The 26134-nt window shown below is 38.3% G+C and overlaps 1 protein-coding gene across 5 annotated transcripts in view; it reads right to left on the bottom strand.

Moving 5' to 3' along the window:
- The window catches only part of Baz1a (bromodomain adjacent to zinc finger domain 1A), an 81165-nt gene that overhangs the window by 29186 nt on the left and 25845 nt on the right, over positions 1-26134 (bottom strand). Inside the window, exons 4-13 of one of the 5 annotated variants that reach the window (XM_027419707.2) lie at positions 22624-22767; positions 19046-19147; positions 14613-14697; positions 12308-12442; positions 9490-9589; positions 8474-8664; positions 7865-7960; positions 6650-6788; positions 5461-5607; positions 19-114 (exon numbers count right to left, since the gene is read on the bottom strand). In XM_027419707.2, the coding sequence (XP_027275508.1) occupies positions 19-114; positions 5461-5607; positions 6650-6788; positions 7865-7960; positions 8474-8664; positions 9490-9589; positions 12308-12442; positions 14613-14697; positions 19046-19147; positions 22624-22767 (1235 nt within the window). Of the gene's footprint in view, positions 1-18; positions 115-5460; positions 5608-6649; positions 6789-7864; positions 7961-8473; positions 8665-9489; positions 9590-12307; positions 12443-14612; positions 14701-19045; positions 19148-22623; positions 22768-26134 lie in introns of all 5 variants that reach the window. The other 4 variants (XM_027419706.2, XM_027419708.2, XM_027419709.2 and 1 more) reach the window with 4 other exon arrangements.

Below are 26134 nucleotides of genomic sequence, written 5' to 3'. Positions count from 1 at the left end.
AATAAAGCCCACACATACCCTGGTGTAACTGTGGCCATGCAGCGGCCAAAGATGCAACTGCAGACAGTGCAGATTTTGTGGGGTCTGCATCTTCATCCAAAGCCTCTGTTAAATCTTTAAGGAAATAAAGACTTTATTCTAGTGCAAGAGTATTTGGGGAGAATGCCCTTTTAAAGGGATGAAAGAAACAGCAAACAGCTTAACATTCAGAAGAACCAACACCCAGCACAGCATCATTCACATTCTGTTGGTCTCCACCTACAGCAACAGATCCTGGAACACAGACTTTACACTAACATTTCCCTAAAGCAACACAGGAGAAAATTTTCCAAATTACCAACAAGATGCACTTACATATTCCAAAAATGGCAAAATGTATTTTAGAATTAAAACAAATCACTATCAGTGTAACTTTAGAAAGTCTTACAGACATCTTAAGATTGAATCATAACAAAGCATAGGTTGTAATCATCACAAAATAGGCCTAGGAAAAAAATGCCAAAAGAACTTTAAAAGCCAGCACTGCTATCAATTATTTATCCTTTTCATTAAAATGTCCCTGTCTTCAATCTAAGAAACATGGGGAAGAGTTCCCTGTATTTTCTAAAAGAATTGCTTTAGCCTTGAAAACTATTTAAGTTACAGTAGAGCAAAACATCAAATCTACTGGTACAAATATAAAAGGATCATATAAACAATTCTTCCCAATTAAAATACACAAATAAAAAAGTGCCAACTGTACCCCTCATGCTTGCCAGAAACAGGACCAAATAAACCAACTTGCCTGCTGTATTATAGAGCAGTGTTTACAAGTTATTCTAAGTAGCAGGCCGTATTCTGGTCTTAGCATTGTCAATAACTAGTATACATCCTTTAGAAAAGTCAGTTAATCTGAACTTTATTTTTCTTAAGCAATCTTAAGTTCTTCAAACAAAATATTTATTAGAAGTTCAATGTAAGAGAACCCTTTGTTAAAATGAGGTGAGAAAGTGAGAATTCTGCCCACCCATCTTGTCACCTCTCCTGCACTCCCACCAGGAAGGACTCTAGCTGATCTGGCTCTGTGATTCCATAACGTTCTAACATGTGATTCACTTAGCAAAATTTCCAGGTTGACTAAATGAACCTCAGAGACTGAAAAGTGGCAATGTTTCCAAGGAAAAGGCAACTGTGGGGTCAAATCTGGTCACAATTGCTGATGACGTTAAAATACAAAGTATAACAGGACCACACAGAAGTTCCCTGATTAAATTTGGTGCAAATGCTGCAGTCACACCTACCAAACCTAACCCAAATGACAGACAATATTCTTCCTACCAGAGAAATACAATACATAATACCTCACATTTTTTAATTTACATATAAAGCCACAACAAATTTAACACCAATAGGCACTGTGATTACCCACACAAGTGTGCTAGATCTCTTTCGCAGTAGACATTATTATGCCAACATTATTATTTACCACCCAGAGGAAATCATCATTTCAGAACAAAGGCTACAGAGGCCTCAAGAAATGAACCATGATCAGAATGATCATAAAAATGACATGCTAGCCAGGCGTTGGTGGCGAACACCTTCAATCCCAGCACTTGGAAGGCAGAGGCAGGCGGATCTCTGTGAGTTCGAGGACATCCTGTTCTCCAGAGCAAGTTCCAGGACAGCTTCCAAAGCTACACAGAGAAACCCTGTCTCGAAAAACAAAACAAAACAAAAAGACATGCTAAAAACATGAATTTACATTTAAAAAATGTGTGTGTGTGTGTGTGTGTGTGTGTGTGTGTGTGTGTGTCAACCTTAATGTACATCTGTATACAAGTGCTGAAGGAAGCCAGAAGAGGGTGTCAGATCCTTTGGAACTGGAGTTAACAGTTAGTTGTTAGCTGGGATTCAGACCAGGGTCCTCTGCAAGAGAAGCCAGTGCTCTTAGCTGCGGAGTTATCTTTTCCTATGGCACTTTAGAGAACTCCAAGTACCTCTTTAGAATTTGTTCAGTATCATGTGCCTGAACTGTGTCCTGTATTAACTGTACAAAGCAGTTACATTTATTAGATTGGAGGGGGGGGTTATGGCAGGGTCTCTCTATGTAGTCCCACCACTGAGCTCTGGAGACCAGGCTGGCCTCAAACTCACAGAGGTCCTCCCATCTCTACCTCCCAAGTGCTGGGATTAAAGATTTACACCACTACACCTAGCTTTACTAGATCATTTTTTAAAAAAGATTTATTTATTAAATATATAGTGTTCTGTCTGCATGTATGCCTGCAGGCCAGAAGAGGGCATGAGATCTCATTGCAGATGGTTATAAGCCACCACGTGGTTGCTGGGAATTAAACTCAGGACCTCTGGAATGCTCTTAATCTCGGAGCCATCTCTTCAGTCCCTTATTAGATCATTTTAAGTTAGAAAGAGGTACATACAGTTCCAACACTCAGTAATGATATCCCAGAAACAAACAATTCACATTTCTATTTAATGAGGATGCTCTTGTCCTTCAAAGAATGTTAAACTCATGGTATAAAACTAAAGACAAGAAACTGGTTATGGCAGAACATGATTGTGACCCCAGCAATTAGAATGGGAAGGCAGGAGGCAGGCAGGGGTCAACCTCAGCTACATAACAAGTTCAAGGTCAACATGGGTTACAAGAGATCCTATTTCAGAATAGCAGCAGCAACAAAAAACTAAAGGCAGGAATATAGGAACTGATATGGTTAGTACAAGACTTAAAAAACTGGCAAAAAAAGATTTGATATAAAAACAGGGATCCCAAAGGCTAATGAAATTAGATATGGACAATACTAAGAACACATATAATTAGCTTTTTAACTTTGTTACCTATTTGAGACAATATAATACAGTCATTATGGGGGTATAGATCAGACTTCCTAAACTAATGATCTACCATATCCTATTAGCCATGTTTCTTTGCATTGGAAATGAAAAACTATTATCTTCCTCATTTGGGTGCTATGAGTATAAAGTAACACAAATGCCTTACATACTGTCTCTGTGATTGGCAGTAAATAACCTTATTGAATTTGCATTTTCTCACCACTAATATAAAATCCTACTTTTTTTCTCCCAATTTCGTGTTCACTGGAAACTGCAGGAAATACCTTCTTGGTAAGACCAGTCAAACTGGAGGTTAAAAAAAACCAATTCTATCTCATTGCTTTCAGGAAGACTGTAAAAAAAAAAAAACAAAAAACTTTTCTGTTATTGAGTTGGGAGGAAAAAATAGTAACAACAACAGGGAAGACGGGACAAAAATGTCATGCTTTGTTTTCCAATTTCCAACATTTATATTTCCAAATGGAAACTTTATTTTGTATTTACTCTGAGATCAACTCTGTATTTGTATTTACATCTGAGATGGTTGTGTACAGGACAGAGTTATACAAAATACAGACTAGGAGTTGGAGAGATGGCTCAGCAGTTATGAGCACCGGCTGTTCTTCCAGAGGACCTGGATTCAATTCCCAGTACCCACATGGCAACTCACAACTGTCTGTTAACTTCAGTTCTAGTGTATCCAACACCCATGGTAAAACATCAATGCACATAAAATTTACATAAAAAAATAAATTAAAACAACAACAAACTAGCCCAATTCCTCCCTCTTGTACGTTCCTCATATTATTTTTTTTAAAAAAAGGACAGAAAAAAGAAACTATAGACCCAGCAAATTCTGAATAGAAAAAACTGACAACAAAAACACCAACAGCTTTCCCTTTCTATTAACTGATTTTTTTCACACCATTTCCTTTCCATTACTTTCTTTTTGAGAAAAATCATTTTACTATTATGCTCGTGTGTGTGTGTGTGTGTGTGTGTGTGTGTGTGTGTGTGTGTGTGAGAGAGAGAGAGAGAGAGAGTGTGCGAGCGCGTGCGCGCGCAGGAATGCATGCAGAGGTCAGAGGTCAACTTCTTTGGGTGTTGGTTGTATTTACACCATGGGTTCTAGGGATCCAGTGCTGGTCACAAGGCCTGCACAGCAAGTGTTTTTATCTGCTAAGCTATCTTGCTGGTCCCACTTTTCTTTTTTTTACTAAAACTTCCAAAATGGCAAAAACAAAAACAAAAAAAACTCATCCGTCTTATAAGCTGAACTAAACAGTTTTATGTCTTACCAATAACTTTAAGATGCTACTGGCTAACACAACATAATGGCTACATGACTATTTTCATTTGATTGACTTAATCACCTGAAATGAAAATGGGGCTGTGATGTTGCTAAAACGACATTGATATGCAACCTATGGTGACTAGCACTTAAGCTTGAGAATACATTTCACTTCAGCTCAGACCATAAAGTCAGAAGGTAGACAACATTAGATACATATTTATCAATATCTTACTGATCCAGATACTAGGCATAGAACTCAAACTATCTAGGGCCAAAAATCTACTGGACTAGAAGTCGCATCTTTGCATACCAACACTTTGAGATGTCTCAACAGCATGTCTAGGATGACTTCCTTACTAAGATTTTTACACAACAGACTGAAGCATTATTTAATCAAGCTCCATCTCCACAATCTTGTGTGGCAGAGTCCACAGACTATTACTTAAGTCAAATCAATACTTACACATATAAATCATCAGCATTCTCTCTTGACTACAGGAAGTAACCAAAACAGTAAGCATGTTGTTTCACTGAGAAAAGTCTCACGCATCCCAGGCTGGTCTGAGGGCGACCCTGAGCTTCTTCTGATCCTCCTGCCTCTACCCCCAAGGGCTGGCATTATGGGTGTGGCTCTCCCATGCCCAGTTTTGTAAGGTGCTGGGTGGAGACCCCAGGGTAGTATGATACTAGGCAAGCATATCCACACATACTGTTTAAGCGGCAGAAATAGAGACAGTTTATTAAGAAAGTAAAAGGAAATTGCATCTGAGAATGGAAGTGGGCTAGACAGCTGGACCAAGTCCAGTGCTCAAAAGACTCCTGAGCATATTTTTAGACGTTTTCTACAACAAAGTTTTGCTCTGTTAACATACCATGCACAGATCCTGTATATTTAAAAACATAGAATTGTAAAGAACAAAACTGGTAACTCAACTTTTCCCCAAATGTTAGGTAAAAAAGTGTCAGATCCACAATAAAATCAGCAATAGTATTATAGCTGAAAGTAGTAATAAGAGTTTAAGTTTTCCCAACACAGGGCATCACAAATGCCAGCTAATTAGATGCTTCTAAATTACAAGGGAAATTATAAAAATCAAAAAGGAATACAACTCAGGGAAAGTGTCTCAAAGGCTGTCAGAAACAGGTTGCACCAATATTAAGTTTTTATAGACAACTGATAATACACTGTTAGCATAATATGACTTAGCATCAGATAAACTGAATACCTTTATTTTATAGCTGCAAAAGAAAAGCTAGTTTTGAAATAACCATCCAAATCTAGTTTTACTACAATACTACTAGTTTAATCAGCAATGATGTTGAACTCTGACCTTTGGTGTCAGCATCAGTTATCTGCTCTTTGGCTACTTCCTCTTCTTCTTCAGCCATCGCCTGGAAGATTGCAGTCAGGAAGAAAAAAAGCAATTCACACAGTGGGCCTTCACTGTCATTTCCTACAAGAGCTTCCTCTAACACTTCTGCGAATAAAACGTTTAAAAGGAATTTAAAGTTCTGTCATGACTCAAAACAAAACAAAACAAAACAAAAAAACAAAAACAAAAAAAAATCCCCTGGAAAATAATAAACATTCAGCCAACATCAGTCTGTGCAACTTTTCTCTGTTTACAAAAGCAGATCCACATATTACCAAAACCAAAATAAATTATGATTTCAACTTGAAAAAACTAAGCCCACGTCAGGGTTCTAAGAAAGTCAAAATAGCCTTCCTGGACCAATATATGACATCTAATTTAAAGCTGAGGCACAACTTTAGACGGATGTGGTGATGCATGCCTGTTCCTAACATTCTGAGGCAGAGTCAGGACTGTCACAGATGAAGGCAGATTGTACTACCTGTCTACATAGCAAGTTCTGGGTCAGCCAGAACTAAATAGTAATGCCCTGTCTCAAAAATCAAAGTAAACAAACATAAATAAGACACTCAATTGGTTATTATTGTCCCGCTGTTCATGAGAGCTGTTTACCCAATAGTGCACAGGAGAGTTAATTATCATTAAGTTTTAATCCTAATATTGTGTCAGTATTAAATGTTTCTTTTCTAATTTATTTTACCAAAATGCTCTTGATTCATAAGGTATAAAATGCCTCATGCCTTAAACCTTGCCCATCAGGAGAAAGCGAAGAAAGCTCTATTATTAAATGCACTCTTATTAAAATAAGAGTGACAATGTCATTCCTCAGAAGTGGGTCTACTCTCCAGCCCTTGAGTTCCAGGCAGTCTATAACTGTTCTCATTAGTACTTGGTGGCCGAGGTGAGGCTGTGCCAGTTCCAAGCAGCGAGGACCAAGGCATGCACATAAAGAAGGCATCTTAAACAACCAGCCAGTCAAGCCTTTAGATAATGCCAGTTCTATCCACTGTGACTGCAGTCATATGGAAGACTCCCAAAGACAAGTTATGTACAACGACCCTAAGAACTGTGAGAGAGCACTTGATTTTTAAAGCCTCTAAATGCCAGAGCATACGTTAACACAGCAACACCTAACTTGAGTACTTGCCTAAAGTTACTCCCTCAGGAAACTCGTCCTGAAGATCAAAAAGTTCCCCAAATGCATTAAGGAATTCCAAAACCATCAATGCATCACCAAAGATTTCAGGAGGTAGTCTCGTTTTCACTGGAGTTGGCTCTGGAAGTTCCTGTAAGGTTAAACAATCCATGTAATATTTGAACCAGGTGAAGGAAGTTAAAGGAATACATATCCTAACTTATTCTTTATCTAGTAAAACTGTCACAGTGCATTCGTGACCTCAGCCCTGGATGTTTAGCACACTTACCTTAAGAACTAACTCAGTTTTATTAAATCTCAGTCTGTCCATAGGAAGGCACCATGAGGAATGGGCAGTTCCTTTGCTCAAGTGCATTTCTGACTAAATCTCCTACTAAAAGGATCTCTATCATGCTCAGATTCTGAAGACAGACTAATTAAATCTTAAAACACAGAGGACAACTGACTACCCACTGACTTGGAAATGGTTCTGTATAAACTGAAGTGAATGAGGAAGGTTTAGATACTTTTAGATTATTTATGGAAATAAACATAACTCTTATTCTTTTACCACCCAACAAACCTAAATGCATGCCTGGCTATACAGCAGTTATTGTACGTCTGGTATCACAAGGACTGACCAATTATTTTGGCCGAACAACCACCACTGTGAAACCTTGCTATAAAACAGTAACAACGAGCCGGGTGTTGGTGGCTCACACTTTTAATCCCAGCACTCGGGAGGCAGAGGCAGGTGGATCTCTGTGAGTTCAAGGCCAGCCTGGTCTACAAGAGCTAGTTCCAGGACAGCGTCCAAAGCAATACAGAGAAACGTGTCTCGAAAAACCAAAGAGTAAGAATGAACCCTGGAAAGCTGAGAATGTACAACTGGCTATTTCATTTCAGTTCAGTATGAAAAAGATGTGCTTCTATCAAGAAACAAGCATTTCAGCTGAGTGTCTTCTTACAGGCATACAATCTCAGCACTAGGGTAACACTGGCAGAGGGGAGCTCCAGACTGCCTGGACTACAGTGAGACCATCTCACTGAAGGAAAAAAGAATGCAATTTTTTTTTTTTTTTTTTTGAGATAGGGTCTCAGTGTGTAGACTTCCAATTGCTGAATTAAATGCATGCATCACCACGCCCAGCCCAACCAATCATTTTAGCAGCAAAGCCATATCGAACAATTAATCATATCTGCCGTGTCAAACACTGCATTTCATACCTTCAGGTCATCACATTCCATATCTTCTCTGGGTTTACTCCACTGTTTTAAGTATTCCATATATTTTCGCTTTTCTTCACGCAATTTCTCTCTTTCCTAACATGAAAGGTTAATAAAAATTATTAGAAGAAATGTATTAGTCAATATCAACATCACCTGAGAACTATTAATAAACCCTGGAGCTGGGAAGCTCAGAGAGTCACAAATTCTGGGCTGGATCCTCAATACCACATAAATCGGGGCTTTGGAGTTCCAGTACCTGGAGGGTCATCCTTGGTACTGAGCAAATGTTGGGCCAGCCTAGGTTACATGAGACCCTGTCCCAAAAACAAACAAACAAATCCCCTGGAAATGGAGCTGCATGCAGATGATTGTGAGCTGCCATGATTGTCAAGTGTAAAAGCACACAGGAGTATGCTGAACCCTAAAACAGTCATCATATTTGCTGAAGCAAAAGGGAGATAAACTAGTATTTTATAAGTGTTCTATATACAGACTCAGAAATGTGAATGAAGATGGTAAAAGCATTTAGTTTAAAAAATTAGCCATGCACCTAAATATGCAAATTTATAGGTAAGAATTACAGCTAATGTATACTCAAATGAATACCTTTTCTCTTTCTATTTTAAGTCTCTCTTTTTCTTCCTTTTTCTTTAGTCGTTCTTCTTCTACAATTTTCTTTAATTCTTCCCTCTTTTTCTCTTTATCTTCTTTTTCTTTTTTTCTTGCTTCCAAAGCATCTGCTTTTTCTCGCTTTAGTTTAGCCTTTTCAAAAGCTTTGGGGAAAGTTAAATTTAAAACTGTACACAAACAAAAACATTGGCTTTTTTAATTTTTCTTTTTTAAATCTAGCAAGAGGCTCTAAAATAATTTAAGTTAAATGAGATCAGCACAGACTCACAAATTCTTGAGGAGCTAGTAGATAATGGATTGAACAGTAAGCTACCCACACCAGAACAAACATATCCTGCCTTTGAAAGCAAAGATACTAGAACATACACAAAGAACAATCAAGTAATCCATTTATTAAGATATGGAACCATACCCCCACCCAATCCAAATGCAATCATCTACAATTCTCATGTGACCAATTCAGAATGAACATTCAAGCTGGGAGGCAGTGTTATAAAGGAAATACATACATACATACATACATACATACATACATACACACACATACATATCTCAGATACAATGGACTCTAACAGCTTCTAAATCCTGAAAAGACTTCAGCTCAATCTAGCATTAAGTAGTCTAGTAGGGAATATGACATATTTTGAAGAAATGAGTAAGTCTCATTTAGAAAAAGAAAAAAGAAAAAAAAAAATGAGCCGGGCGGTGGTAGCTCACGCCTTTAGTCCCAGCACTTGGGAGGCAGAGGCAGTTGGATCTTTGTGAGTTCGAGACCAGCTTGGACTACAGAGTGAGTTCTAGGACAGCCTCCAAAACCACAGAGAAATCCTGTCTCGAAACCCGCCCCCCCCCAATGGCAGTTATCTGGGGGGAGGGGCTTACACTTAAAAAATTAATAAGATATATAATTCAGAAATATTCCTCATGGGCCCATAGAAATAAATATTCTTTCTTGTCCTTAAACAGTGTTTGGAGAGAATGTTAAAACTCACCTAGTGCCTTCATTTCTTCTTGTTTTAAAAGCTTGTCTCTTTCTTTAGTGGCTTTGCTCCGACATCCTGCAATAGTCTGTTTACTAGCAATGTTGTCTTCCTAAAAAATAATCCAAGAAGCAAGTGGTAAATCACAACTATATAAACTAATGGTCTGCCAAGTTCTCCGAGTAAGAAAAAAAGAAAAGAATCAAAAACCCCTACCAGGACTTGCAGGTGTAGCTCACTGGTAGATTACCTGCCTAGCACATAAAGCATCCCAAAGACTTGGGTTCAAATGCCCAGCATGGCAAAAAACAAACAAACAAATCTAATGTCAATTATACCTTTTTTGGGGGGTGGGGGGGGCGTGAGACAGGGTTTCACTGTGTAACGGTGCTGATTGTCCTGGAACTTGCTTTTTTTTAGACAAAGCTGGACTTAGAAATCCACCTGCTTCTACCTCCTGAGTGCTGGGATTAAATGTGTGCACCAACACCACCTGGCCAATTATACCTTTTTAAAATATTAAAATGGGTTCTGATACTTAATGATTCTAATCATAGTAATATGTAGAACATGAGTCAATTCTAACACATAAATTAGAAAAATATCCAATACTATGTAATAAGTCATAAAAATTATACATTAGAAAAATCCTCAAGATTCCTTTATAAGCTAGATGATGTAAATATCAATATGGAAGACATGTCAGAAGGATTTCTTGGGGTCAATATTAAGCAATGCCAATTTTTATTTTATGCTGGGACAGGATTCTCGCTATGTAGCTTCTCTGCTGGTCTGGAACTTTCTATACAGGCCAGGCTGGCCTCAGACTTGCTATGGTCATCCTGACTCTCCCTTGTATCACACCCGGTTCCTTAATAAGCATTTACTATTTCATACTATAATGTAACAAAACATACAATTCATTTTAATATTTGATTACCCACTATGCAAAGGCCAGTGCTAAATCACAGTGATAAACAAGATAGCCTTGGTCTCTTCCCTCATGGGTAGTCAGATCTTAAGAAGTGGACTCTGAGAAAGGTTTTAACAACTAAAGTTCAATATTCTAAGTGAATACCTTTCAAATCTCAAAATTTGGCTGAAATTCCAAACAGATGAGAAAGATAATTACAACTGCACCAGAGCTGGGAAAGAAATAAAAGTAATTAACTGGTCACTGTGTTGAGGTTATCTGGAAGAAGAAGCAGCTCCCACCCACAAGGCGTGGACAAAGTCCTGAGAAGAGTGACAGGCTGTAATAACAAGGAAACAACACCACACTCTCCACTGCAGGCTTTCAGCAAGCAAGAAAGAATATCAGTCCTGCATCCTCTTTTTACAGACACCAGCAACTCTGAGCTAACACTTCCTGAAAACCTTTCAGACTAGCAAAACTAACATTAGAAGCCCCGAAGCCTGCTTGTAAACCATTACAGCACTAGCAATCTCTGATCATCAGGAAAGAACAGACAGCATGCATATAATGAGGGTAAAGAAAACAAAAACACAAGGAACACAGTCTAGGATCAGAAAAATCCAAGTATGTTCCTTCCAACCCTGACAACTGCATACATTATTAACTTGCACGCTTCCAGACACTTTCAGGGTGTCTTGAGTTGGGGAATGACAATGATCTGATGAAGGAAAATTCTTTACTGCTAAAAGAAATAAAGGCAAATTTGGAAGTAAGCACAGAATTGACACATTTTTCATCTCACACTGCCTTTCCCTTTGCACTCTAATTTCTTAGAGAAGATTTACCTTGCATTCTGGATCTCTTATTACATACCCTGAGTCAGCAGTAAATTGCTGTTTGCTTGAATTTAGGCAACCACTCTTTGGTTAAAGTCTATTTTCAGAAACTACATAAGCAAACTGGATATTATTATAGAAAGAAAGAATATTAAGACCATTTGATTTACAAACTGCAGCCTCAAGAATACACATCCTGCCTCACTGCCCATTATTTCTAGCCATATATTTACAAATCTGCCATGCTACATGAACTACAAACACTCTGCAAATGAATGCCCTGACTCTGTTATAACTGTGTTCATTCCTGAAGCACCCTTCCCACCCTTCTGCCCTATGCTGAGTGTCCTAGTCACTGTTCTAGGCAGGAAACATGGCAGCATGCAGGCAGACTCTAGAGCAGTAGCTGAGAGCTACGTCTAGATTTATAGGCTCAGAGACAGACTCTGGACCTGGCCTGGGCTTTGGAAACCTTCGTCACCACTCTCTGATGATAAGTATTCAAATATATGAGCCATTCTTATTCAAACCTCTGCACTGTATTGCAGCACTTTCTTAAAAGTCCTCTAGCCAGGGGTTAAGAGCACTGACTGCTCTTCCAGAGGTCCTGAGTTCAATTCCCAGCAACCACATGGTGGCTCACAACCATCCGTTATGAGACCTGGTGCCCTCTTCTGGTGTGCAGATATACATGGAAGAGGAATGTTGTATAATAATAAGTAAATAAAATATTTTTAAAAAAGAATTTGTTAAAAAAAAAAGTCCTCTAGCCAGAACTGCACTGGATTCTTCACTCTTACAACTTATTTCTCGAGTTTTTCATCCCATTTGTTTTCCCTAGTAATTGCCTATAAGGTTGTTCCTACTTGTTCTGTTTCCTGAGAACGTTAAATCCACACTGAAATTTTTTTATACTTAATGTTGAGCAGCTGTTAAGGGAGCACGCATTCAAATTTTCTTATATGAAGTAAACAGAATTATTCTTACAGGGTATAGGTGTTAACAGGAACCAAACATGCCCTTGATTATAAATGGTACTCTATTAACAGTAGTAGTAGTTTAGCCTTTTCTTACCCACCTGACCAAGAGACAATCGTTTGGGCGGTCTTCCCCTTCGTCTGTTAACAGGACTAAAGATAAATGTAGGTGGATCATCAGGGAAGAAATAAGAAAAGTCTTGCTCTGCTATGTTGTATGTTGAAAGAGATGATGCCTTCATTTGAAACACATAAGGTACAACACATTAGTGGACTGTATATAGTATGTTCACATGTCATATGACCACTATTAATGTTGCTAAGGACTAAGCCATTATATAGTCAGTTTACATGATCCTTTTCTACTTTAAATAATTCACCAGAAAGACACCAGAAAGGAAACTAAAGTTTACCATGAACTGTACTCATGAATGTGATGCATGCCTGTAATCCTAGCATTTGCAAGTTAGGACAAGATCAGGAACTCAAGGTCATTCTTGGCTGAGCAGAGGTTTAAAGTCTACTTACATGAGACTCAGCCTAACAAAACCAAAGGACTTTCCCACAAAATACCAATGTTTCTACAGATTTTTGAATACTAAAAGCTATTTCAATATAATCTGATTTTTAGATTTATTTTTAATATTGGTGCATGTGTCTCTGTGTGTGTGTGTTTCTGTTTGTGTGTGTACCTATGAAGACAAGTGGTCTCACTGGTTACCACTGAACTAGTTATATATCAGCAATTGTAAATACCCAATGTGTGATAGAAACCAAATTCGGGTCCTCTGCAAGAGCAGTAATTAGCTCTTAACAATGAACCATCTCAATAGATACTCTGTTTTGATTAATTTTGTCTACGTTTTTCTATGCTTTTGTTTTTTTTTTAGATAGGGGCTCACTATGTGGCTCTAACTAGCCTTGACTTGCTATTTAGGCTAAGTTGGTCTTGAATTCAGGCATTAGCCTGCCTCTGCCACCTGAGTGCTGGAATTATAGGTATTTACCACCATGCCTGGCTTTAAAATATTCAAATCATTTACTTGACATTTAAAAATCCCTGTATTTTGTTTTTACTTAGCACATAATAATATGTTTCAATATTCCAATAAATTGTCTTTCTCTTTTGTTTTTTTTTTTTTTTTGACAGTCTCTCTGTGAAGTCTCTCACAGAGAGGTTAGTCTCTCACATGAATTCTTCTGCTTCAGTTTCCTCAGTAGGATTACTACTACTACCTGGCTCACAGTAAATCTCTCTCAACCATTTTCCAACTATTGAACATTTGGATTCCTTTTTCAAAGCTGGACAATGACTTAAATAATTAATATAGTTTTCCATAAATGCAGTAACACAAACTTCTATAAAATTTCAAGCCAATAATTAAGAAATCAGTTTCATTCTTACCAAAGTTGTTTGGTTCTAAGACATTTGCCAAACTTGAGAATTACATTTTACCTTGTATCTAAAATTTGTTTAGAACAATGTTTAGAGCATTTTTAACCCCAGACTTTTGGTTAATTTGGTTTAATGGACAGATTATAATTTTTTACCTCAAAGAATAAGGCCATTCACAGAAATGTTTCAGGAAAGCAAACTACAACAATGTCAATATTAACAAAACAGGAAGAATTCTACTAGACAATTTGTGTTTATTAGCAGAACACAAGTTTGTCCTGAACTTGCTCTGTAGCCCACGCTGGCCTTGAACTCAAGAGATCTGCTGCCTCTGCCTGCTGAGTACACCATACCATCCACTGAACTCAAGTTCTTTCCTTGCACAATGTACTTACTCATTGAGCCACTGACCCAGTTTTCGCTCCCCCACGTGCTTTTTTAAATAAAGTTCAATATGTCTCAGACTGGCCTCAAAATTATGGTCTTCCTTCCTCTGTATTCTCAAGTGCTGGAATTACTGACATACACCACTATGTCTGATTTTCTTTTTTCTTTTTTTTTTACCCTTCTTTATCTAATGTGATTTAAATAGCTCACATTAAAGATTATTATTTCTTCTTCCTTTTTTTTTTTTTTTTTTTTTACCATTTTTTACTTTTTACTTAATGTATAATGGAAGGTCTCTAAAATCTTGGTTTTCAGGGCTTAGGATGCAGCTCAGCTACTAAGTGCTTGTTTAGGCACAAAGCTGGCTGGCTGATGGCCACCTAATAATAATTCAGAAATAATAATAATAATAATAATAATAATAATAATAATAATAATAATAATTCAGAAAACAATATCCAATTCAACAAAAATACTTTAAAAGGTACTAAAAATTAGCTACACACATAAATGACAGCAATTTTAGCCATCTTTGAAATATTTTAGCAATGTTACAAATATATAGCAATATACAACTGTTATTTTTATTTCTTCCTGATATATAATTTCATTATTTTTATTACCTTAATTTTAATGATTCCATCTTGTGGTTCACAGTGTTGTTTCAGAAAAAGCTTTAGTTTATCACGAGAAAATAGGTGTTTTCTCCTGCTGATGTTAGGAGAAAGAGGATAGAATTAGTACTAATGATTCAGAACTCCATAATCAGTATATGTTTAAAATGTTTTAATCTTCATTGATTCTTTGTGGGTTTCACATCATCCATTCCAATCCTACTTATCTCCTCATCCCTTGCAACCTCCCCTCCAAAACAAACCAAATTTAAAAGAAAAACCAAAACCAAACAAAACAAAGGAAAAAAAGAGAGAGAACTCATCATGGAAGCTAGTGTGGCCTGTAAATCACACAGTTTACCCTTTAGTCCATTCATCTTTACTTGCAATTAATACACGACTTTTTAGTCCAGGAAAGGACTTACACATCCTCCAAAGGTACTTAGTAGACCTTAGTAGAAACTACACACAGGGATTATGCCAAAACTTAGAAAACATGAGTGGATCAATTATAAAAAGCCTATTATAAAAACAGTGTATGTATTTGTTTTTTAAAGATACAAAGAAATAAGTAGTAATTTGTTTTTAAAATACTATTTTAAAAATTACACTTGGTAGAAGAAAATAAAAATGATTAGTTATGACACTGCATCAACTAAATTAACAATTCACATGGGCACTGTAAGCAAACCTGAATATTGATCTTAACAAATTTTAAAGCCCTTTGTATTTAAACTTCATACAACAGCCAACAAATTAGAGATAAAAATTAAAGAAAATTAAAAGTAAGTTCCAAGCATACAACTGTATTTTTCCTCAAAAGCAACAATAGCAGTAATGGACACAACAAACAAAACCAAAACAGTCAAAAACCAAAAGGAAACAAACCCAGCACAACAATGTTGTGTTAAATTCAGTAAATTCAGTGCCTGTCTTTCAAGCAAACACAGAAAGTTTACAGTCAATAAACCTTACAGGAGGTGTAACAGGGACCTTCCTCAAACCCCAAAAACCTTTAAGGTTTTTGTTCTGCTGCTGCCCCAGGACTGCAGAGCAGCTGGCAAGCAGAAGGCAATAACTTGCTGATAATGAGGCAAATTGATTCTTGAAGTCTGCATTGTCTGATCTGGTAGCTAGTAGCCACATATGGGCTTTCCTCATTTTTACTAGTTACATTTCAAGGGCTCACTAGCCATAAATGGCAATTAGCTATCATTGGTTAGTAAGACATTTTCATTAACAAGGGAAGTTCAACTCTAGTGTAGCAAGCCTCCTTCAGGAATATTACTGTCTTTCAGTTTGACCCTAACAAGAGCTATAAGAGGCAGGAAAGACAGCTCAGTGGTTTAGAGCATGCGTTGCTTACAGAGAACCTGGGTTCCCAGCACCCACATGGCAGTCCACAACTGTAACTCCAATGTAGATTTACTGTCAGATGAGAGTCAAAAATAGGGATTCCAAAACATACCCATGTTCCCTAGAGTTATTTTATATATTAAGTACTCATTACTCCTCTTCCTTCAGATTGACGTTTTTCTGACTGGGGCTTCAGGAAAGCAGGAAATAATTTAAAAATGATAAATACAATTGCATTAAAATTTTAGAAAGCTACATAACAAAGGAAACCATCAACACAGTAAAGAAGCACCTGCAGAATGGAATAAACTCTCTGCAAATTATACGACTGTAAGCTAGCTTTAAGTCTGTGTTTATTATGGAACTTAAATTCAACTGTGTTAAGTTGTTTTAAGTTGGTATACATTTTAAATGATGATAAAAAAATTTAAGGTTATAAAGATCTATTTCAAATTAACAAAATATTTACACTACCAAGTCCTTCCTGTAAGCTGTTTCCAAGTGACAAGGACCACATGGACCATTCTGCCTGACAAATTCCAGCATTTCCACATTGCAGCATTTCTAGCAGCACCTTTTTACTTTCATTTTTAATGATTCTCAATAGTAATGCCTTTCCCTTTGGGAAATTTTGTGTGGGCTTTGGTAAAGGATAAAAATGTGTACAAGGGTAGCCTCTATAAACAAAATAATTCTTTGGGAGAAAAAAAAAACAAAAAACACACCACCAAATAACCTGGAATTCCATTGTGCTTCCTAATTACACTAAGAACAGGAAAGTTAGATATTTACTAGATACACCTGTATGAGGGGAACAGGTCCATACAGTAATACAAAGAAATTGAAGTATAGCTTCTGCTCCCCAGAAGTCTTTTTCCCAAGCCAGGCGTTTGGATAAGGGTCTCCATTCCCTGGAGACTTGAGGAAGTTTCTGCTTGCTAAAGCAGTCATTCTTCTTATCTCTAGCAAGAGGAATTGTGGTCCCTCCATTAACATATGGCTGTGCCTGTTGTCAAGGTCAATGCTAGCTTCCTCAATCCCTGATCTCAAGCCACACCCCCGCTGACACACCCCTTGTCTCCTTTTAATCCTATGTGCAACTCTACAGTATAAAAGGTGTGGTCTCTTTTCAATTAAAGCTGCTGGCAGCCATCCCAATCTACCCTCAGATCCTGTCCATCTCTCTTCCCACCCCGACTCCACACATCCTCTTTGAGACCTGAACCCCCTGCTGAAGCAGCTCTTCAGTACCCAGAAATAAAATTTTAGCTTACACACAGATAATAAAGACCTACAACCAGCTGAGCAAAACTGGGAGTAGAAAAGGTGGACCTCCCAGGGAAGAACACACTAACCACTTGTCCAGTGCCAAATCGTCAGCCCTAACATGTACATACAAGTAACATTATATGGACTCAACATAGTTATATTTAGGAGTGTGTGTGTGTGTGTGTGTGTGTGTGTGTGTGTGTGTGTGTGTGTGTGTATGTATGTATGTATGTATGTGTGTGTGTGTGTGTAAGGATTCAAGCATTATGCTGGCCTGCCCCTGTCACCTGGCAGAATGCACTCAGGCCAGAGTTCCATGGCTACCTGCATGCAAGTGCAAAGGACCCCTTTAAAAGAAAGACCCCCCCCCCCCCGCCCACTTTCCTGCTGTTCCCCTGGGGCAGACAGGACTTATCCTGTCTCTCTCTTCTGTCCTGTGTCTCTTTACCTTATTTTCTTACCTCCCCCTCAATAAAACTTTCAATATGAGTCACGTCTACAGGTCTCTGTTTCCCCATCCGCCTGCCGTTCACCTGCCCCTGGACCAAGATCCTTGATGTCCCATCGTGGGACTAGGAACCTGCCACCTGCAGCCCCAACACATTATTCTTTATTACTATGTCTAGATTAAAACTGCTGAAAAAAGAGACCAATAATTTGAAGGAGAGTGGGGAGGGGTGTATAGGAGCTTTGTTTGGAAGGAGAAGGGGGAAGGAAGAAATGCTGTGATTCTATTATAATCTTAAAAAGATAATAATAAAAAGCAAGACTAGAGAAGGCTCCTAAGGAATGACACCCTAAATTGACTTCTGGCCTCCACATACAAAAGTACACCCCCCATACACACCTATAGCCCTACATAAGCTAAATAATACAATGTACAATCAACAAGTAACTGAATTGAACAGTCTTGAAGAAATACAAATGGCCAGTAAACATGAAAAAATGTTCAACATCCTTGGCCATCATGAAAATGCTTATTAAAACCACACCGAGGTTTCATTCTTCCAAGAAAGAATGGCTACTATCAAGAAAACAAAACAAAATGGACTGGAGAGAGGTGGTGAAGGGAATGTACTGCTCTTGCAGAGAACCCAGGTTTGGCTGCCAGTACTCAGGTCAATTGGCTCACGACTGCCTGTAACTCCAATTTGAGGGTGACCTAACACCTCTGGTATCCATGAGCACCTGCAGTAATGTAGACATACTCCCACACAGACACACATAATTAAAAATAAGTATTTAAAAATAGAATGTACAGGCAGGCATGGTGATGCACTCTTTAAACATAGGCCAGCAGATCTCTGCCTGAGTTTGACTTCAAGACCAGTCTAGTTTACATAGAGTTCCAGGCCTGCCAGAACTACACAGTGAGACCCTGTCCCCCACCAGAAAACAACAACAAAATCCCTCAAAACCCCACTTTAAAAAGAAAACAAACACTAGTGAACATGTGGGGTGGGGTCCATATACACTGCCAACGGGACCATAAATTAATGTAACCACTTAAGTAGAAGGGGATGCTTAGGTAAGAGGAAGGAGACCAGTGTGGGAAGCAGGAGAGGATGATGAGATGAATACAAAGAACATGATGTACATACACAGCACGGCAAAGTGAAAATGTACTAACAGAGTCCTTCACTCATTAGCTTAAAAAATTTGCAATTCTAACCGGGGGCTCAGGATAATTTTACTACTATTTTAACATATAAACATACACTTACTTTACAAGCAGAATCAATCACTGCAACATCATCCACTTGTTCTAAACTAAAACTTCTCACTTAGATGCCTATAAAGAAAATACTGAGTTTTACCTGATTTGTGTTGCTTTTACGACAGCAGACTCATATATCTCCTTTTTAGTGGGCTGCACCCTGTACCTGAATAACAAGGGATCAACCGCATCTTTTTTCTTTCTGAAAATAAGAGAGGACAGACCCAAATCAGTTCATCATTTAAAAGCATGAGATTCTTAAAACTTCATTTCTTTGCACATTGTAGTAACGGAATCTTTCTTTCTCTTTTGTTTCTTTTTCTTTCTATATAGCTTTACCTGGCCTTGAACTCAGAGGACAGGATGCTTCTAACTCCAAATACTAGAAATAAAGATGAGCTCTACACCAGCTATCATACAATCTTAGGTGGTTTTATTTAAACTAAAATTTTTGTAAATTAGATAGCTTTCACATTGTATTAGACAAAACACAAGGCATAATTCAATCTTAGTAGGCATTTTAACTATTCATTCAATAAAATTTCCTTGAGTGAATAAAGTAGCTGGAAATGAATAATAACTACTTGGTACCGTTTAGCTGTTACGTATATGCATGTGTGTATATAATTTTTTTGAGACAGGGTCACAGATAATCTGGGCTGGCTTTGAGTTTGTTTTGTAATCTAGTTGTGCTAGATTACAGGCATGTACCACCACTTGCAGTTTCCGTGTGGTTGGGGATTGAACACAAGTCTTCATGTATGCTGGGTAAGTAGTCTACCAACTGAGCTAAAAAAAAAATGTAGAAAAGTAAAGGGAAAGATGGCATAGCAGCATGCTGCTTGTAATCCCAGCACTTGGGAATTAGGAGGTATGAGGATCAGAAATTCAGTGCCATCCTCAGATGACAGAAAGCTGCAAGCTAGCCTGGGTATCTCAAACAAAAAGAAAAAAAAAGGGGGGGGGGGAGTTCTTAAAATTACTTTAACTTTCTTCATAGTGTCAAGCCTGGGCCTAGTGGTTTAAGCCTGTAAACCCAGCTAAGCTCTTCAAGAGGCTAAGGTTACAGATCAAGTCAAGGCCATTTTGGGCAACTTAGTGAAACCCTGTCTCAAAATAAAAGTAAAAAGGGGATGGAAGAACAAAGATGACACCAACTAACAATCTAAGCAACAGAGGAGAGGCTCCCCTGATAATGAGATTGATGACTAATTCATATGCCATAGTATATATAGCCTTCATCCAGCAGCTGGCAGAAGTAGAAGCAGACACCCACAGCTAAACCTTGAACTGAAATCCAGGCGCAGAGAAGGAGGACTGATGAGCAAAGGGGTCCACACCAGGCTGGTGAAACCCACAGAAACAGCTGACCGAGAACAAGGGAGAGCTCTTGGTCCCCAGACTGATAGCTGGGAAACCAGCACAGGACTGATCCAGACCTCCTGAAGGTGGGTATCAGTGAGGAGACCTTGGAAATCTATGGGGTCTCTTTAGTGGATCAGTACTTATCGCTACCCTAGGAATGGACTTTGGGAGCCCATCCCACATGGAGGGATACTCCCTGAGGCTAGACACTTGGGGGTGGGCCTAGACCCCATCCCAAAGAATATGACAGACTTTAAAGACCCCCCCCCCATGGAAGGCCTCACCCTCCCTGGGGAACAGAAAGGGTATGGGATAGGCAGGGTGTTAGTTGGGGGGGCAGGGGAGGAGGGGAGGGAGAGGGCCCTGGGATTGACATGTAAAATAATTTTCTTTCTAATAAAAAAAGGGGAGGGGAGAGATGGAAGCATAGACCAGTGATTAGAATACTTGTCTAGTTCAAGCACATGCACAAATGGCAAATAGTTCACAGTTAATCCTCACTCCAACTAACCTCTCATTAACCTTTAAGGGGCACCTATTCGTTCACCATTCACGCAGTAGTTGAAATCCCATAGTATGCCAAATACTATTTATAATAACAAAAGTCAGTAATCAGTAAAATAAAAATAATGGGACACACACCTGAAGGAGGTGGCCCACACCTTTAATCCAAGCACTTGGGAGGCAGAGGTAGGCGGATTTGAGTTCGGGGCCAGCCTGATCTACAGAGCAAATTCCAGGGAAACCATGCCGTAAAAACCAAAAAGAAAATAGAATAGAGATAAAAGCAAGAAAAATTAAAAAAAAAAAAAAGCCACCATCTTATGTGGGGAGTGATACTTGAGAAGTTGACTAGGTATGCCTTCCATTAAGTTGGCATTTAAAGAGGTGTGTGTGGTGTGTGCTGTGATGATGGTGAGGGAATGAGGAACAACTCAGGAGTAAATCTAAGAAAAATGAGTTTAGAGGAAGAAAGAATGCTGAAGAACCTGAGGTAGAAGTGTGTGTGAATATTTAACACAAGCAGGATCATGAGGAGAAAGAAGATTTACTCGATCCAAAGAGGTGACAATATTGAGTTTGTTTTGCTTTTTTGAGACTGGATTTCTCTGTATTAAGAGCCCTAGCTGTCCTGGCACTTGCTCTGTAGATCAGGCTGGCCTTAAACTCAGAGATCCGCCTGCCTCTGCTTCCTGGGTGCTGGAATTACAGGCGTGCACCACTACTGCCAGGCAACAATACTGTTAATGGAGCTTTGCTGTAGATCTTTCATAAAACTTCCTTTGGGATAAAATAATAACTGCACTCTTTCTAAGGAAGTATGATCACCAGAGACCAACAGAAATTGTTCCTATTATATGGACTAACCTGTCAAATAGGAAGAATACAGAACTAACATCAATTTTAATACTGTCCTCTTTGCTACTCCATGATAAAAATGCCCTTCAGTAAGTGTCAAGTAGCACATAAGACTGGAATATTAGCTTGTGAGATGACTCAGGTAAAGGCCCCCAAGCCTGATGACCTGAGTTCCACACCCAGAACCCATGTGGTAGAAGGGAAAAACTGGCTCCCATATATCCTATGACCTCCAAAGGCAAGCTGTAGCACACAAGCACCAACAAACATAAACAAAATAAGTAAATGTAATAATTTAAGGTAATGCAGTATTATTCCATCCAAAAAGGAAGCAAGCTAACAAGATCTTATCATGAGATATAGTGAGAATATAAATGCATATGCTCAAGTGAAAGAAGCCAGTCTGGAAAGGCTACATTCTTGAAAGGGTAGAAGTATGGAAACAATAGAAAAGTAAGAGATTGCCCCTGGAGTTACAGGAACAGAGTGGTGAAGAAACAAAACACCAAAAAATGAACACTAATTGAAACTGCTGCTGAAGATACATCTCAGTGATAAGTAAAGGGCTTGACTACACCCGTTAGGCTCTAGGTTCAATCCCCAGCACCACAAGAAACAAACTCTGTTTTGGTTTTTTGACACAGGGTCTCACTATGTAGCCTTGGCTGACTACTCACTATGTAGTAGGTTGGCCTCAAACTCACAGAGAACCACCTACCTCTGCCTCCCAAGTGCTTGGAGCAAAGGCATGGACTGTTACACCCAGCAACAAGGACTGTTCTTAAGCAGCTAATTAGAGTTAACTAGGTTTGCATTTTGAAAATTCTAATATCTGTTGTGGAAATAGATTATTTAGGGATGTTTTACCACAGTATGACTATAAAAGGAGAAGCAAGAAAGAAAACATTGCAATAGACTATCACCAATCTGACCACTAAGCTATAAACTACTCACCCATGTTGAAAAGAGCTGCTTTGTGTTTCTGAATCATCACTGTCACTGATGACAATAGTCTCTCCATCAACACTGCCCACATGCCCATTAGCAAAACCATTTTGATGTAATGGAGGGAGGACTTCCAAGATTCTGCACTGCAGCCTGAAACAAAACCACAAAATATAAGCCATTTGACATTTTATAACCCAACTTTTCAGAAGTTTGTTATTCTGATTAGCTCATTATTTACTTATTTAATTTCATGTCAGATAGGTAATATGCCTATAATAAGGTCTAAAAGAGACACATCTTACTAGCAATATAATCCAAATCTCATTCATCAACTACAACAGGGTCTGTCTTTTGAAGACTATGGAGGACTAAATAATTTAATTTAAAAGAAAATTTGCCATCTAGTTTTAAAATTCAATTGATAAGATTCTTAAGTTGGTGATGAGGCCAGCTGGTACAGTGCTTGTCAGCATACACAAACCCATGGACTCAAAACCCCAGAACTACAGATAAAAAACAACAAGACAGCATTATTTCTGGATGTGGTTGAGAGTGTTTCCAGAGGAAATAGAGGTATAAATCAGTGTGATTGGTGAGATTTGCCCTTCATGATGTAGGTATAACCCAATTAGTTTCTCCCCATATCATACTCAACAAAAGGCAGGAAAAGGTAAAGTCTCTTTCTTCCTGGGATACCCTACTCTCCTTTGGAGGAGAATCCCAAGATCTTCTGGGCTTTGATAGCTGCAGCACTGTTCATCTTCAGACTGTCAGCTGTACCATCAGCCTCCTGTTTGAGAAGCCTTCAGATATGGACCCAGAAACCCTATGATGCCACTCTGGTAATCCGTTTGTCAGGTAGCCAATTTTGTGAGAACTTTGTTGTCAGAACCTAGAGAGCCAATTCTCTTAAAATCATCCTTCCTCTCCAACCCCTTCCCCCAAATATAGATTCCATCTTTCTATATGGCTTAATACAGTTGTCTATCTTTTTAAATCTAGTGAGTCTACATTGTCTTTAAAATAACTGATTATAACAATCAAATATTGGTATGTCATATAGATTGAGCCTTGTAGTTCTTCAAAGATCCAATATTTTAAATTGTAACAGTCTTTTAACCACTTTTTAAAAAATATTTGTTTATTTATGGGGGCGGTGGAGAGATGGCTCAGCAGTGAAGAGACTATAATGGGATCTTAGATTTATTTACTTATTATGCATAAAGTATTCTGTCTGCATGTGTGCCTGCACATCAGAAAAGGGTATGAGATTCCATTACAGATGGTTGAGAGTGACTATGTGGTTGCTGGGAATTGAACTCGGGACTTCTGGAAGAGCAGTCAGTGCTCTTAACCACTGAGCCATCACTCCAGCCTCTTGATTACCATTTTTTATTCTTACCATTAAGTCTAGTGATGTTTCCTGATCTTTGAATATTTTTTCTATTCCTGAATTCTGTAACCACTATTCTGGCTTTCTCTTAATTAAAAACAACAACAAAAGCCACCTACTATTATAATTGTTATTTTATAATGCTGGGGGTTCAAACCTGGCACATCTCACATATGCTTTACTATAGGACACTCACCTAGTGCTAACCTGGTCTTTTACTCTGCACACATTATCTGGACTGTATGGGAACAATTTCAGATTCATTTACTAATTAAAATACTCTTTAGTTCCATTACAATTGTGTCAACTTTCAGTGACAAAAAAATTTTCACCTGCTTTTTCCATTATCCCTCTTGCAACTTCTGAAATCAATCTATTTTCAATTGTTTACTTATGTACTACCACCTTACCCCACACACATTAGAAAAGACAAACCATTCTCCTCATGGCCAGATACATTCACTCAATGAATTTCCTTCCCTCTCTGAATTCAACCTTGAGTCCACATGGCAGGAAAGAATCTATTCCTGGAAGCTGTTCACTAACCACCACATGTACACTGTGACATGGACACATGGACATAGGGACCATACAGACACACACACAATGCCTTAAGAAATAAAAGAAACCCTTAGCCGGGTGGTGGTGGCACACGCCTTTAATCCCAGCAATCGGGAGGCAGAGGCAGGTGGATTTCTGTGAGTTGGAGACCAGCCTGGTCTACAAGAGCAAGTTCCAGGATAGGCTCCAAAGCCACAGGGAAACCCTGTCTCAAAAAAACAAAAACAAAAACAATAACAACAAAAAGCTTGTACACACATGCCCATAGCAGCATTATTCATAATATCCAAAAAAAAAAAAACCCAGAAACTAAAAACATGTTGTTATACATCTAATACAATGGAATATTATTGAGGGAAATAAAGGAATGAAGTAGACAATGAAGCATGTGCCCATAATCCCATCACTAGGAAAGCTAAAGGACCGGAAGCGTAAGTTTAATGCCAGCCTCAGCTACAAGTATACAAATCTGTCTCAAGAGGAATTGCACACTGATGCACACAATAGAGATGAATCGTGAAAACATTAAAAAACAACAAAATGTAGGCCTCCATATAGTTTCCAGGACAAGAAAATCCACAGAGAAAGTAAACAGAGGAGTAGACACCAGGAAGTTGGTGGAGGGGTGTAGTGGAAACGGGTAATGATTGCAAATATGCACAGGTTTCTTTCTATGTGTTGAAAGTTTTCTAAAATTAGATTGTGGTGATGTTTAAAAACAGTGTATTAAAAAAAACACTTAATGCACATTTCAAATGAGCTAATTTTATGACAAGTAAAACATATATTCAAGTTACTAAAAGACTGACAAGTGGGACTGGGGAGATAGCTCAGTGGTTCAGAGCATCACTGTTCTTCCCAAGAATGGGGGGGATGGATAGGGGTGTTCAGTTCCCAGCACTCACATGTCAGCTCACAACCATCAGTAACATGGTGCACTGATGGAGAATGTACTTCTTTGTATATTTATCTTATTGATTATTGAATAAAATACTGTTTGGCCAATGAGACAGCAAGTTAGACAGGACTAGGAATCAAAGAGGATTCTGGGAAATATAGTAGAGAAGTGGTGATCCAGGCAGGAAGTGACATAGTAAGGAGACTCATATAAGCAAGAAGAAAGTACACAGACAGAAATGCAGACAAAAAACCCATACACATAAAATAAATAAATGAAAAAAATCAGACATACTGAACATTGTAATTTAAGTAACAGAAGCAGGTAGTAGTGGGATTACTTTTACTATTCCTTTACAACTCTTGAAATTCAGGGAGGTCTTACTAAGAATACCCTGCACTTATGAATTCCTCGAAATGAGATATATCTCTGTTCTCTGAGAACCTTAGATGCTGTGCTGTTCATTTGAGTGTGGCATTTCATGAACAAGGGTATGTGTGTGGTGTGTGTGTGTGTATCTGTTATCCAATGAAGATATAAATAGCAAAAAACATAAAAACATTTGTAAAACACAGAATCAAAATCACAGCTCATATATCCAGTAAGGTGGTATTTATCTTTTTTTTTTTTTTTTTTTTTTTTTTTTTTTTTTTGGAGGGGGGGTT

Source organism: Cricetulus griseus, chromosome 5 (genome assembly GCF_003668045.3).
Source record: "Cricetulus griseus strain 17A/GY chromosome 5, alternate assembly CriGri-PICRH-1.0, whole genome shotgun sequence".
NCBI lineage: Eukaryota > Metazoa > Chordata > Mammalia > Rodentia > Cricetidae > Cricetulus > Cricetulus griseus.
The sequence above is the reverse complement of the archived record's forward strand: the minus strand, read 5'-3'. Positions and strand labels throughout refer to the sequence as shown.